At 44.4% G+C, this 14,237-nt stretch overlaps 1 protein-coding gene across 1 annotated transcript in view; it reads right to left on the bottom strand.

Moving 5' to 3' along the window:
* LOC133561239 (forkhead box protein P2-like) overlaps positions 1-14,237 on the bottom strand; it is a 289,077-nt gene that overhangs the window by 38,429 nt on the left and 236,411 nt on the right. The window contains 1 exon segment of the mRNA XM_061914578.1: positions 717-804. Coding sequence (XP_061770562.1) covers positions 717-804 — 88 coding nt within the window.

The raw sequence follows: 14,237 nt of genomic DNA, 5'->3' as shown, positions 1-14,237 counted from the left end.
GGAGAAACACTCTAACCCTCTCAGAGGTCATAACATCACAGGAAGTGAGCGTGTGCCCCACTTTGCAAGCGTACCATACTGTAAACACGATGTACTTTAGAGTAGTCAGTGTGCACTCCAGCCAGCGGATCTTGTGTTGAGACTGTGGAGGGGGGCGTGGCCCGCCCACAAGGGTGTGCAAGGACCGGCTTCGAGATCAGTTACTGATGATCGGATAATGAGTACAATACTTACAGTGTTAACACTTTGTAGGGCGCGGCCAAAGACTTAGAATCAGCTAAGACTGAACTAACGAGCCAACAAAACCTGACTGGTCGAGTGCTAAGTTGCATAAAAAGGCTGAGTGGAAGGTGAGGGCCGTACATAACGTCCATACTGTTGGAATATTTGTTTCCGAGCAGCGACGTCGCTCAATCAGCGCTCTCATTATCTGGCCAGCATGACTTCTTAATAAGGTCACGCTCCACCTACTGAAAATAGTTCCCTCCTTTTGAGCTTTCTTCAGGTGCAAAGTGCAGTTAATTAACACGCAGGCAGGGAGAGGCGCGCTGGCTCTTAATTGGAAGGAGAAAGCCGAGGAAAATAAAGCGCAGGCTTAATTCAATTAAAAGAGCCGTAATGGCTGCGGCTGTCAGGCCCGAGGATCCTTTTGTTTGCCGCCTTTGTCGGTTTTTTTGGGCGAGTCGCTCGGCGAAAAAAAAGGCGGGGACACTCACTTGGATTTCCAGCTGCTGGACCACCTGCATCTGGACCCGACACTGGGCTGTGCTGCGGTCATCCAGGGCGTGCTCGTTGTTGAGGTGCCTGCAAGTACACGCACAGTCAGCAAATATCAGGGGGGGGGACAACGTCCTCTGAAGTGGACGTCTGGGTTCTGCACAACACGGAGGTTTGTATCCCAAATGTGGGAGACAAAAGACAACATTGAGATTTTCCACCTGAAAAGAAGCAACCACGTCCTCTATTGTCCTCTAAAGTGGACATTTGGCTTTTGCATAACACGGCATTTTTTTTCATGCGTGACAAAAGATGCAGAGCAACACATGTCCACTACAGAGGACGAGAGGATAACCTCCTCCTCCTCCAGCGTCCTCTGCAGTGGACATTTGTGTTTGGCATCCCAGGATTTAAATGTGCAACTTTTGACAAAAACAAGTAGAGCACAGACAAACGTCCACTGCAGAGGACGCTGGTTTTGAGGCCGAGGATAACTGTCTTCTCCTCCAGCGTCCTCCGGAGTGGACATTCATTTGTTTTGTAAGAATGACACATTTCAGGGAAAATCGTGAAACACAAACGTCCACTGCAGTGGACACTAGTTTGAGGCGAGGATAACCGCCTTCTCCTCCAGCGTCCTCTGCAGTGGACATTTGTGTTTGGCATCCCCAAGATTTAATTGTGCAACTCTGACAAAAACAGGTAGAGCACAGACAAACGTCCACTGAAGAGGACGCTGGTTTGAGGCGAGGATAACTGCCTTCTTCTCCAGTGTCCTCTGCAGTGGACATTTGTGTTTGGCATCCAGGGATTTAAATGTGCAACTTTGACAAAAACAAGTAGAACATAAAACATAGAACATAACGTCCACTGCAGAGGACGCTGGTTTGAGGCGAGGATAACTGTCTCTCCTCCAGCGTCCTCTGCAGTGGACATTCATTTGTTTTTGTAAGAATGACACATTTCAGGGAAAATCGTGAAACACAACGTCCACTGCAGTGGACACTAGTTTGAGGCGAGGATAACCGCCTTCTCCTCCAGCGTCCTCTGCAGTGGACAGTTGTGTTTGGCATCCCCCAAGATTTAATTGTGCAACTCTGACAAAAACAGGTAGAGCACAGACAAACGTCCACTGAAGAGGACGCTGGTTTGAGGCAAGGATAACTGCCTTCTTCTCCAGTGTCCTCTGCAGTGGACATTTGTGTTTGGCTCCCGGGGATTTAAATGTGCAACTTTGACAAAAACAAATAGAACATAAAACATAGAACATAACGTCCACTGCAGAGGACGCTGGTTTGAGGCGAGGATAACTGTCTTCTCCTCCAGCGTCCTCTGCAGTGGACATTCATTTGTTTTTGTAAGAATGACACATTTCAGGGAAAATCGTGAAACACAAACGTCCACTGCAGTGGACACTAGTTTGAGGCGAGATAACCGCCTTCTCCTCCAGCGTCCTCTGCAGTGGACGTTCATTTGTTTTTGTAAAAATGACACATTTCAGGGAAAATCGTGAAACACAAACGTCCACTGCAGAGGACGCTGGTTTGAGGCGAGGATAACCGCCTTCTCCTCCAACGTCCTCTGCAGTGGACAATCATTTGGTTTTGTAAGAATGACACATTTCAGGGAAAATCGCCTTGGTATGCGAGACACAAATGTCCACTGCAGTGGACGTTGGAGGAGGAGTTCAACCTCCAGCAAACAAGCGTCCCCTGCAGTGGACGTTTGTCATTTGTAGTGGTATTGTAGTATTTGTGTTTTGTATTGGTTTAGTTTTTTTATTTTTTACCAAAATGTGTAACTCTGACAACTAAAAGTAGAAAAAAGAAATGTCCACTTCAGTGGACGCTGGCTTGAGGGAGGGTAACAACCTTCTCCAGTGTCCTCTGCTAGTGGAATTTTTTGGGTCAAAATTACACATTTCGGGGAAAAATAGCCTTAATATGTGAAACACAAACGTCCATTAGAGTGGACGCTTGTTCTCGGGAGGATAACCTTCTCATCCAGCGTCCTCTGCAGTGGACATTGCTCTCTTTATTTTTTCAAAATTACACTTTTCACGAAAAAATTGCTTACGGTGAAAAACAAACGTCCACTCCAGTGGACGCTGGTTCTAGGGAGGATGACTTTATCCCCCAGCATCCTCTGTAGTGGACATTTCTTTGTGAGAATTACACACTTCAGGGAAAAAAATAATCTGTTGATGTAAAACACAATTGTCCACTACAGTGGACGCTGGTTCTAGGGTTACACATTTTGGGGAAAAATGTCCTTATTAAGCGAAACACAAATGTCCACTGCAGAGGACGCTGGAGGAGGAGGTTATCCTTCCTCAAACCAGTGTCCACTGCAGTGGACATTTGTTTTTGCTCCAGTTCTTTTGTCAGAGTCACACATTTCGGGAAAAAAATTCCTTATCAAGCGAAACACAAATGTCCACTGCAGAGGACGCTGGAGGATGAGGTTATCCTTCCTCGAACCAGCGTCCACTGCAGTTGACATTTGTTTTCGCTCCAGTTCTTTTGTCGGAATTACACATTTCGGGAAAAAATGTCCTTATCAAGCGAAACACAAATGTCCACTGCAGAGGACGCTGGAGGAGGAGGTTATCCTTCCTCAAACCAGTGTCCACTGCAGTGGACATTTGTTTTTGCTCCAGTTCTTTTGTCAGTATTACACATTTCGGGAAAAAATTGTCCCTATCAAGCGAAACACAAATGTCCACTGCAGAGGACGCTGGAGGAGGTGGTTATCCTTCCTCGAACCAGCGTCCACTGCAGTGGACATTTGTTTTTGCTCCAGTTCTTTTGTCAAAATTACACATTTCGGGAAAAAATGTCCTTATCAAGCGAAACACAAATGTCTACTATAGTGGACGCGGGTTCTAGGGAAACACATTTCGGGAAAAAGTGTCATTATTAAGTGAAACACAAATGTCCACTGCAGAGGACGCTGGAGGAGGAAGTTATCCTTCCTAGAACCAGCGTCCACTGCAGTGGACATTTGTTTTTGCTTTATTTTTCTTGTCAGAATTACAAACTTTGGAAAAAAAATTACCTTATTAAAGCAAAACACAAATGTCAAGTACAGTAGACGCTGATTCTATGAAAGATAACCTCCTCCTCCAACGTTCTAAGGTTACACATTTCAGGAAAATATGTCCTTATTAAGCGAAACACAAATGTCCACTACAGTGGACGTTGGTTCTAGGGTTACACATTTCGGGCAAAAGTGTCCTTATTAAGCGAAACACCAATGTCCACTGCAGAGGACGCTGAAGGAGGAAGTTATCCTTTCTAGAACCAGCGTCCACTGCAGTGGACATTTGTTTTTGCTTTATTTTTCTTGTCAGAATTACAAATTTTGGGAAAAAATTACCTTATTAGAGCAAAACACAAATGTCAAGTACAGTGGACACTGATTCTATGAAGGATAACCTCCTCCTCCAGCGTCCACTGTAGTGGACATTTGTTTTTACTGCATTTCTTCTGCCACAATGGCACATTTTGGAACAGAAACATTCACGTGATAACCTCCTCCTCCCAAAGCTTGGTTGATGATTAGGGTTCCTCTGCCGGTGTCATAGTCGGGGAGTTATCTTTGGGCATTGTTCCGCTGTGAAACCAGCTAATTAGAAGCAACATGGCGGCGTGTGGCGCCCGTGTTCAACATGACAATAGCTTCCTAGACGGCTAAAAAAAAAAAAAAAGGAGCTAGCTCAGCGCAACGGCAAAACAATGCTCACAGTTTAACACCGGGCAACATTTTGACACACAAAAGCATCTCCTCCAACTTGCCTCATTAGAGCAAAGACGCGCCAGTCAGCCCGGACAGTCAACCAGGGTTTTGTCGCCATTGTAGAACACAAAAGGCGCCATCAAGACAGACCTTTAATCCCCGCGTAAGGCGCGCCTGCAAATATGGCGCCCCAATAAAAAAAGGGGGTTCTGAAGCGTTGTACAGTAATGAGCTTCTCCCCCAATGATCAGCGGTGACAAACTCACAAAGGCGGCTTTGAGGAGGAGGCTCGGGAAATGCCAAAGCCGCCACTTTATTACGCGCGCTAATTATCGGTTAGCTTGCAGTGATCATTTACGCACAAATACTGCCTGGCTATCACTTCACGGCAGTGAGCCGGCAGGGATAAATAGGATAAACGTCCACTGCAGAGGACGCTGGAGGAGAAGGCAGTTATCCTCGCCTCAAACCAGCGTCCTCTGCAGTGGACGTTTATCTGTGCTCTACTTGTTTTTGTCAAAGTTGCACATTTAAATCCCTGTGATGCCAAACACAAACGTCCACTGCAGAGGACGCTGGTTTGAGGCGAAGACAAGCGCCTTCTCCTCCAGCGTCCTCTGCAGTGGACATTTGTGTTTGGCATCACAGGGATTTAAATGTGCAACTTTGACAAAAACAAGTACAGCATAAAACATAGAAATATATAAAACATAATGTCCACTGCAGTGGACGCTGGTTTGAGGCGAGGGTAACCGCCTTCTCCTCCAGCGTCCACTGAAGTGGACATTCATTTGTGTGTGAATGACACATTCAGGGAAAATTGTGAAACACAAACGTCCACAGCAGTGGACGTTGGTTTGAGGCGAGGATAACCGCCTTCTCCTCCAGCGTCCTCTGCAGTGGACATTTGTGTTTGGCATCCCGGGGGATTTAAATGTGCAACTTTGACAAAAACAAGTAGAACATAAAACCTAACGTCCACTGCAGAGGACGCTGGTTTGAGGCGAGGATAGCCGCCTTCTCCACCAGCGTCCTCTGCAGTGGACATTTGTGTTTCGCTTAATAAGGACACATTTTCCTCAAATGTGTAACCCTAGAACCACCGTGCACTATAGTGGACATTTGTGTTTTGCTTAGTAAGGAATTTTTTTCCCAAAATGTGTAATTCTTACAAAAGAACTGGAGCAAAAACAAATGTCCACTCCATTGGACGCTGGTTCAATGAAGGATAACTTCCTCCTCCAGCGTCCTCTGCAGTGGATATTTGTGTTTTGCATAATAAGAACATTTTTTCCCTGAAATGTGTAACCCTAGAACCAGTGTCCACTGCAGTGGACATTTGTGTTTCACTATATAAGGACATTTTTTTTCCCTGAAATGTGTAACCCTAGAACCAGCGTCCACTGTAGTGGACATTTGTGTTTCCCTCAATAGGGACATTTTTCCCCAAAATGTGTAACCCCAGAACCAGCGTCCTCTGCAGTGGACATTTGTGTTTGTTATCACAGGGATTTAAATGTGTAACTCTGACAAAAACAAGCAGAACATTAAAACAAGTAGAACATAAAACATAACGTCCACTGCAGAGGACGCTGGGGGAGAAGGCGGTTATCCTCACATCAAACCAGTGTCCTCTTCAATGGACGTTCATTGTTTTTTGTAAGAATGACACAATTCAGGGAAAATCGTGAAACACAAACGTCCACTGCAGAGGACGCTGGTTTGAGAATGCATGGGAAGTAACAAAGCCGCCACTTTATTACGCGCGCTAATTATCAGTTAGCTTGCAGAGTGATCATTTACGCACAAATACTGCCTGGCTATCACTTCACGGCAGTCGGGGGGGGGACTAAAAAGGAGGCATGAGGGAGCAGTCCTGCACCCGCGTGCCTAATTGCTGTTTCAGGATGCAGGCCGACTCTTTCATTAATCATTTAATCACGTCCCTCGCAGGATGAGGGAACTAATGTTGCAAATATCTTTTTCATTCCACTGCCCAGAATGTTCTCTCATGCACTTGATGTGTGTGCGTGTCAGAGTTACAGCTGCTTGGACGCGGGAGAGAGGAGTTGTGTTGCTTTTTTGTGGGTTGTGTCGGCAGTGGTTCTAGGGTTACACATTTCAGGAAAATATGTCCTTATTAAGCAAAGCACAAATGTCCACTACAGTGGACGCTGGTTCTAGGGTTACACATTTCAGGAAAATATGTCTTTATTAAGCGAAACCCAAATGTCCACTAGAGTGGACGCTGGTTGTAGGGTTACATATTTCAGGAAAATATGTCTTTATTAAGCAAAGCACAAATGTCCACTACAGTGGACGCTGGTTCTAGGGTTACACATTTCAGGAAAATATGTCTTTATTAAGCGAAACCCAAATGTCCACTAGAGTGGACGCTGGTTGTAGGGTTACATATTTCAGGAAAATATGTCTTTATTAAGCAAAGCACAAATGTCCACTACAGTGGACGCCGTTCCTAGGGTTACACATTTCAGGAAAATACGTCTTTATTAAGCGAAACACAAATGTCCACTAGAGTGGACGCTGGTTCTAGGGTTACACATTTCAGGAAAATATGTCTTTATTAAGCGAAACACAAATGTCCACTACAGTGGACGTTGGTTCTGGGGTTACACATTTTGGGGAAAAATGTCCTTATTGAGGGAAACACAAATGTCCACTACAGTGGACGCTGGTTCTGGGGTTACACATTTTGGGGAAAAATTTCCTTATTAAGGGAAACACAAATGTCCACTACAGTGGACGCTGGTTCTAGGTTTACACATTTCAGGAAAAAAAATGTCCTTATCAAGTGAAACACAAATGTCCACTACAGTGGACGCTGGTTCTAGGGTTACACATTTTGGGGAAAAATGTCTTTATTAAGGGAAACACAAATGTCCACTACAGTGGACGCTGGTTCTAGGTTTACACATTTCAGGAAAAAAAATGTCCTTATTAAGTGGAACACAAATGTCCACTACAGTGGACGCTGGTTCTAGGGTTACACGTTTCAGGGGAAAAATGTCCTTATTATGCAAAACACAAATATTCACTGCAGAGGACGCTGGAGGAGGAGGTTATCCTTCATTGAACCAGCGTCCAATGCAGTGGACATTTGTTTTTGCTCCAGTTCTTTTGTCAGAATTACACATTTTGGGAAAAAAAATCCTTATCAAGCGAAACACAAATGGCCACTACAGTGGACACTGGTTCTAGGGTTACACATTTCGGGTAAAAATGTCCTTATTAAGCAAAACACAAATGTCCACTGCAGAGGACGCCAGAGGAGGAGGTTATCCTTCATTGAACCAGCGTCCAATGCAGTGGACATTTTTTTTTGCTCCAGTTTTTTTGTCAGAATTACACATTTCGCGAAAAAATGTCCATATTAAGCAAAACACAAATGTCCACTGCAGAGGACGCTGGAGGAGAAGGTTTTTTTTGGCTTGTTTCTGCAGTGTGTTTCCACACACACACACACACACACACACACACACACACACACACACACACACACACACACACACACACACACACACACACACACACACACACACACACACACACACACACACACACACACACCTTCTGCTGGCGGCCAGTTAGCGAGGCGATTACAGGAAGATTACTACATGCATTTATGAAATATTCAAATGGCGGCGTGTCCTACTGTGCATTAATAATTCCACAAGACTGAGGAAGAGGACGAGGAAGGTGGAAGACACGAAAAAAAAATCATTAAAAAGGACGCAACTTATTATGGACTGCCGACAAAAAGTTGGAGTGAGACATTGTTGTTTACAAACATCTCACTTTCACCTTGTTTGCTGACTGGGCCCCCCAACTAGACAGTGTCTATTCATGCATTTGTGTGAATTGGTGATGAATAAAGTGATAAAGTTATTAAAAAGAGGTGATTTTGATGAAAATATTTGCAAGTATTTTGAAAATGTGTTAAAACTTCACAACAAACAAAGAAACCTCGGCTGTGTTTCGGTGCTAAAGACAACTGCAATCCACCGCTTTCCACCAACAGCATTCTTCTTTGACGTCTCCATTATTAAATGAACAAATTGTAAAAAAAAATCAGCAACACAATGTCCAGAATACTGTGTAATTATGCGATTAAAGCAGAAAACTTTTAGCCGCTAGTGGTGCAGCGCTAATATTTCCTGACAGTCCGTGACGTCACGCGCACGCGTCATCATTCCGCGATGTTTTCAACAAAGTCGCGGGAAATTTAAAATTGCAATTTAGTAAACTAAAGCGGCCATATTGGCATGTGTTGCAATGTTAATATTTCATCATTGATATATAAACTATCAGACTGCGTGGTCGCTAGTAGTGGCTTTCAGTAGGACTTAAAAAAAAAAAACGCGATTGCATTGGGACGGATTCCGATGTTTTTAGACACATTTACTAGGATAATTCTGGGAAATCCCTTATCTTTCTATTTTGTTGCTAGTGTTTTAGTGAGTTTAACAGTACCTGATAGTCGGAAGTGTACGTCCACGGGTGACTTGACGCCAATGTCTCAGGGGAGTTGACGGCAGCTGCATGGACGGCACAAGCTCTGCTTTTCTCCGGTAAGAAGCCACTTTTAACCACAATTTTCTCACCAGAACCTGCTGGTTGACATTCCGTCGTGATTCATGGTTGCTTAACCGCGCTCTGATCCATAGTAAAGCTTCACCTCCAGGAATTTTAAACAAGGAATCACCGTGTGTTTGTGTGGCTAAAGGCTAAAGCTTCCCAACTCCATCTTTCTCCAATATTAATTGAACATATTGCAAAAGATTCAGCAACACAGATGTCCAAAATACTGTGTAATTATGCGGTTAAACCAGACGACTTTTAGCTGTGTGTGTGTGCAGCGCTCATACTTCCTAAAAACCCGTGACGTCACGCGTACACGTCATCATTACACAACATTTTCAGGATGAAACTCCCGGGAAATTTAAAATTGCAATTTAGTAAAGTAAAGCGGCCGTATTGGCATGTGTTGCAATGTTAATATTTCATAATTGATATATAAACTATCAGACTGTGTGGTCGCTAGTAGTGGCTTTCAGTAGGACTTTAAACGTATTTAAGATATTTCATCTTACTTAGATTTCAGTTTTTGCAGTAAAGAGCCATAAATCGCATCCGTACAAAGCACAAATGTGAGTGTTTATTGGGGGGGTGAAAACAGAGCCAGAAAAGCCAACCAGCCGCATTTTTACGCACGATGAACTCCATGGGATTGAAGCCAGTCCCTTTTTGACTTGGATGCGTTTATGCAGGTGGAGGCCTTCATGCATGAGGAGGCAAGCTGCTGCAGGATTATCACACAGCAGTACAGGAGACGTCCTAAAGCTCGCCGAGGTAGCTTAGCGGGTTATTTGGGAGTGAAAAAAACAAAACTAAAAAACAAGACAAAACTCTGACAGGTCAGAGGCCCAACTAAGCTTGAAAAAAGATGCGAACGGGAGAAGCGGAAGGCAGGAAGTTGAAAGGTTGCGACAAAACAGAAGCGCTGGAGTCGGAGGCTGCTTTGGTACAGGATGCACATCAAAACAGGCGCCGACAAAGGAGGCGGGCTCGTCATCCGGAACAAAGATGGCTGCTCGGTGCCATGCCTCGAAGCGGTGACTGTCGGTGTCACACACACACACACATACATGAACACACACACACACACACATGAACACACACACACACACACACACACATGAACACACACACACACATACATGAACACACACACACACAAAGTCCTTTCATGTTTCTCCCAGAGATGCCACAACACAAGCGGCGTTTTTAAAAACAGGGTTACATAAAGCGGGCGTCAGATTCAGATGACAGTTTCCGTGTCGCGAGCTGGGTGTGGGTTACGGGTGTGACAGCGGCGGCGGCGGCGCGTTTAGTCGCCTTTTGTTGTGCCAAGGAAGCATGTCACCGTCAGCGTTTATAATCGCTCCTCTGTGTTCTTTTTTTTATTTTTTATTTTTTGGCGGCTGGCGAGCCCCCGACGAGCTCTCTGTGGCGCTAAAAGATGTAGCCGCCAGGCCTGGGCGATGTGGCCTTTTTTAAATATCTCGATATAGGCCTGGGCGATGTGGCCTTTTTTAAATATCTCGATATAAGCCTGGGCGATGTGGCCTTTTTTAAATATCTCGATATAGGCCTGGGCGATGTGGCCTTTCTTAAATATCTCGATATAGGCCTGGGCGATGTGGCCTTTTTTAAATATCTCGATATAAGCCTGGGCGACGTGGCCTTTTTTAAATATCTCGATATAGGCCTGGGCGATGTGGCCTTTCTTAAATATCTCGATATAGGCCTGGGCGATGTGGCCTTTTTTAAATATCTCGATATAAGCCTGGGCGACGTGGCCTTTTTTAAATATCTCGATATAGGCCTGGGCGATGTGGCCTTTTTTAAATATCTCGATATAGTCCTGGGCGACGTGGCCTTTTTTAAATATCTCGATATAGGCCTGGGCGACGTGGCCTTTTTTAAATATCTCGATATAGGCCTGGGCGATGTGGCCTTTTTTAAATATCTCGATATAGGCCTGGGCGATGTGGCCTTTTTTAAATATCTCGATATAGGCCTGGGCGATGTGGCCTTTTTTAAATATCTCGATATAGGCCTGGGCGAAGTGGCCTTTTTTAAATATCTCGATTTAGGCCTGGGCGAAGTGGCCTTTTTTAAATATCTCGATATAGGCCTGGGCGATGTGGCCTTTTTTAAATATCTCGATATCGGCCTGGGCGATGTGGCCTTTTTTAAATATCTCGATATAGGCCTGGGCGACGTGGCCTTTTTTAAATATATCGATATAGGCCTGGGCGACGTGGCCTTTTTTAAATATCTCGATATAAGCCTGGGCTATGTGGCCTTTTTTAAATATCTCGATATAGGCCTGGGCGATGTGGCCTTTCTTAAATATCTCGATATCGGCCTGGGCGATGTGGCCTTTTTTAAATATCTCGATATAGGCCTGGGCGACGTGGCCTTTTTTAAATATATCGATATAGGCCTGGGCGACGTGGCCTTTTTTAAACATCTCGATATAAGCCTGGGCTATGTGGCCTTTTTTAAATATCTCGATATAGGCCTGGGCGATGTGGCCTTTCTTAAATATCTCGATATCGGCCTGGGCGATGTGGCCTTTTTTAAATATCTCGATATAGGCCTGGGCGATGTGGCCTTTTTTAAATATCTCGATATAAGCCTGGGCGACGTGGCCTTTTTTAAATATCTCGATATAGGCCTGGGCGATGTGGCCTTTTTTAAATATCTCGATATAGTCCTGGGCGACGTGGCCTTTTTTAAATATCTCGATATAGGCCTGGGCGACGTGGCCTTTTTTAAATATCTCGATATAGGCCTGGGCGATGTGGCCTTTTTTAAATATCTCGATATAGGCCTGGGCGATGTGGCCTTTTTTAAATATCTCGATATAGGCCTGGGCGATGTGGCCTTTTTTAAATATCTCGATATAGGCCTGGGCGAAGTGGCCTTTTTTAAATATCTCGATTTAGGCCTGGGCGAAGTGGCCTTTTTTAAATATCTCGATATAGGCCTGGGCGATGTGGCCTTTTTTAAATATCTCGATATCGGCCTGGGCGATGTGGCCTTTTTTAAATATCTCGATATAGGCCTGGGCGACGTGGCCTTTTTTAAATATATCGATATAGGCCTGGGCGACGTGGCCTTTTTTAAATATCTCGATATAAGCCTGGGCTATGTGGCCTTTTTTAAATATCTCGATATAGGCCTGGGCGATGTGGCCTTTCTTAAATATCTCGATATCGGCCTGGGCGATGTGGCCTTTTTTAAATATCTCGATATAGGCCTGGGCGACGTGGCCTTTTTTAAATATATCGATATAGGCCTGGGCGACGTGGCCTTTTTTAAACATCTCGATATAAGCCTGGGCTATGTGGCCTTTTTTAAATATCTCGATATAGGCCTGGGCGATGTGGCCTTTCTTAAATATCTCGATATCGGCCTGGGCGATGTGGCCTTTTTTAAATATCTCGATATAGGCCTGGGCGACGTGGCCTTTTTTAAATATCTCGATATAGGCCTGGGCGATGTGGCCTTTCTTAAATATCTCGATATAGGCCTGGGCGATGTGGCCTTTTTTAAATATCTCGATATAGGCCTGGGCGACGTGGCCTTTTTTAAATATATCGATTTAGGCCTGGGCGATGTGGCCTTTTTTAAATATCTCGATATAGGCCTGGGCGATGTGGCCTTTTTTAAATATCTCGATATAAGCCTGGGCGATGAGGCCTTTCTTAAATATCTCGATATAGGCCTGGGCGATGTGGCCTTTTTTAAATATCTCGATATAGGCCTGGGCGATGAGGCCTTATGTTTTGGGCAGTGGGGGAAATACTGCATACTTCAGTTTTATTATAAAAAAACAAAGTTGTCTTAGACAAAAAAGGCCTAATATCAACCCGAACCCATTTAGAGTTCGGAAATCGGTTAAAAAAATACATGGTCTTTTTTCTGTACCATCAAGGTATATATTGACGCTTGCATAGGTTTGGTGATAATGTTCCCCTTTAACACGGATCAATCGTCCTGTCCCCTTAGCAGAAAAACAGCCCCAAAGCATGATGTTTCCACCCCCATGCTTCACAGTAGGTATGGTGTTCTTGGGATGCAACTCAGTATTCTTCTTCCTCCAAACACGACCAGTTGAGTTTATAGCAAAAAGTTCTATTTTGGTTTCATCTGACCACATGACATTCTCCCAATCCTCTGCTGTATCATCCATGTATCCATTTTGGTATAAACTCAACTCCTCGTGTTTGGAGGAAGAAGAATACTGAGTTGCATCCCAAGAACACCATACCTACTGTGAAGCATGGGGGCGGAAACATCATGCCCTCTTTGAAACAAGATATTTCGAAATGATCGCTGCATAATACACTGTGAAGTGAATTGTGAATTATATTTATATAGCGCTTTTCTCTAGTGACTCAAAGCGCTTTACATAGTGAAACCCAATATCTAAGTTACATTTAAACCAGTGTGGGTGGCACTGGGAGCAGGTGGGTAAAGTGTCTTGCCCAAGGACACAACGGCAGTGACTAGGATGATGGAAGCGGGAATCGAACCTGCAACCCTCAGGTTGCTGGCACGGCCGCTCTACCAACCGAGCTATGCCGCCCACTGTACTCTGTGTGTGTGGTCCAATCCAACCATGCTCGCTTGACCGCTCTGTTCCATAGTAAATCTTCACCGTCATCTTTCGGGAATGTAAACAATGAAACGCCGGCTGTGTTTGTTTTGCTAAAGGCGGCCGCAATACACCTCTTCCCACCTACAGCTTTCTTCTTTGACGTCTGCATTATTCATTGAACAAATTGCAAAAGATTCAGCAACACAGATGTCCCTAATACTGTGGAATTATGCGATGAAAAGAGACGACTTATAGCTGTGAACGGTGACGTCACGCATTGTAGAGGACATTTTAGCATGATACTTCCGTGCGAAATTTAAAATTGCAATTTAGTAAACTAAAGCGGCCGTATTGGCATGTGTTGCAATGTTAATATTTCATCATTGATATATAAACTATCAGACTGCGTGGTCGCTAGTAGTGGCTTTCAGTAGGACTTTAAGTGTGCAGATAATAGCACAGGCATGTGTGTAATGGTTGGGGAGTGGAAGAGTTATGTTGTTACGTCGCTGTTAGCAAAAGAAGGTAAACAACTGCAAGAAGCAGTGATGGAGTGGAAGGAAACAGGAAGACAGGAGCAAAGACGGCT

This window comes from Nerophis ophidion, linkage group LG10, assembly GCF_033978795.1.
Source record: "Nerophis ophidion isolate RoL-2023_Sa linkage group LG10, RoL_Noph_v1.0, whole genome shotgun sequence".
In the NCBI taxonomy this organism is placed as follows: domain Eukaryota; kingdom Metazoa; phylum Chordata; class Actinopteri; order Syngnathiformes; family Syngnathidae; genus Nerophis; species Nerophis ophidion.
This window is presented reverse-complemented; position numbering and strand designations above follow the sequence as displayed.